General features: G+C 34.2%; 1 protein-coding gene across 1 annotated transcript in view; it reads right to left on the bottom strand.

Moving 5' to 3' along the window:
• Positions 1 to 450: 450 nt before the first annotated feature.
• LOC106876829 (multidrug resistance-associated protein 1-like) overlaps positions 451 to 1,837 on the bottom strand; it is a 10,122-nt gene continuing 8,735 nt past the window's right edge. Inside the window, exon 6 of the mRNA XM_014925545.2 lies at positions 451 to 565. Coding sequence (XP_014781031.1) covers positions 451 to 565 — 115 coding nt within the window. The remainder of the gene's footprint in view (positions 566 to 1,837) is intronic.

Here is a 1,837-nt window from a genome sequence, read left to right on the forward strand (position 1 = left end):
GTGTGTATATATTGTGTGTGTGTGTATGTAATATATATATATATATAATATAAATCATTCATCTGTGTGTGTATATACACACACACACACATACATAGTTTGGCACTTTGTACTCCATTCCTTGCTTTGTGGAATTCAGTTAGTGATTTTTTTCTTCTTTAAGGCAATTTCATTTTAGTTTTTTTTTTTTCCAAATATTTTCTTTAATAAACCATTTTGTGTAAATTGCCAACAAAATACTTTTTATTCGTTATTGGTTAAAAGATAACGTGGGAGTCTATATACAATAATGATGCAAATCTCTTTTTATAGTTTAAAAAAAATTTTTTTTTACAAGAATATTGTCCAAACGGCACAAAATGAGCAGAGTTGCCATCTTGCAAAAATTGTCTTTGAATAATAATGATAATATTAATAATATTAACAATAGTAATTCTTTGAAGTTCGTCATCAGGAAACTATTCCTGAATTTTTTGCCATTCCATAGAATATAGAATTTTTGTTCTTTAAAAGATGTTTTGGCGAATCAAATTCACAGATTACTCCATTGTCAAGAACCATAATTCTGGGAAGAGAAAGAAAAAGCAAAATATGTTTAGTTTTTTTTATGGAAATATGGAAAACGTGAATATTATGTGTTAGTTTTTCAAGGATTTTCTACATTATAAAGATAATCATATTTCACAAATGTGGTATCAAAACTATATCCTTCAGAGTAAATACTTATAAAAAAAGGAAAAAAAGAAAAAGGGCATTCCGTCAGTTATGATGAAGGTTCCAGTTGATCCAATCAACAGAATAACCTGCTTGAGAAATTAGCATGCAAGTAGCTGAGTACCCCACAGACATGTATCAGGAAGATTCAGGTACTGCTCATTTTTGCCAGTTGAATGGACAGGAGCATCTTGAAATAAAGTGTCTTGCCTGAGGACACAACATGCTACCAGGTATTGAACTCCTGATCTTACAATCATGACCCAAATACCCTAACCACTAAGCCATGAGCCTTCAGCTAAATACTTACAAGCCATCATCACATTGACCAACTGGGAAATAATTACCACTCAGCATATACAAATATCAGCCTAATAAACACAGATATGGCTTGACAGAAGAATTAATTCGCTTAGCATTAGAGCTTAATGAAATGATTAGTCATATAAATAATGCCATCTTACTAACAAGATGGCTGTCACTCATCAACACCACAAACTCAAGTCTTCTAAGCAGTATATTCTCTATGTCTATCATCGCAACACTATCTGCTCTACAGAAATTAAGAACTCTACACCACCCGCACACATTCAATACACTTACACCTCCGAGGCAGTGAGCTGGTAGAAACGCTAGCACACCAGACTAAATGCTTAGCAGTATTTCGTCTGTCTTTACGTTCTGAGTTCAAATTCTGCCGTGGTTGATTTTGCCTTTTAGGGTCAATAAATTAATTACCAGTTGTGTACTGAGGTCAATCTAATTGACTGGCCCCCTCCCCCAAAATTTTAGGCCTTGTACCTAGAGTAGAAAAGAATACATTTGTGTCTCCACTTTCTCCCCTTTTTACTCTGCCTGCACTGCAGACCTAATGTACCTTCTCTATTTTACTGAACCCTCTATCCACATTTCCCCAAATCCAAGAATTAATTTACAGAATTTCAAGTTGAATAAGATCTCACTAAGCAGATGTCTTACAAGAGGCGAGGACATCAATATTCTTTAGGCTAAATGACAAAACACTTGCAGTGAAATATGAACTTGAGGCCCTTATGCTAGTTACACAATGCTAAGTTCTGTAGTGACATCTTATAGCAGACGACATATGTTCAATGTCCGGAGT

This window comes from Octopus bimaculoides, chromosome 22 (assembly GCF_001194135.2).
Source record: "Octopus bimaculoides isolate UCB-OBI-ISO-001 chromosome 22, ASM119413v2, whole genome shotgun sequence".
Classification (NCBI taxonomy): Eukaryota; Metazoa; Mollusca; class Cephalopoda; order Octopoda; family Octopodidae; genus Octopus; species Octopus bimaculoides.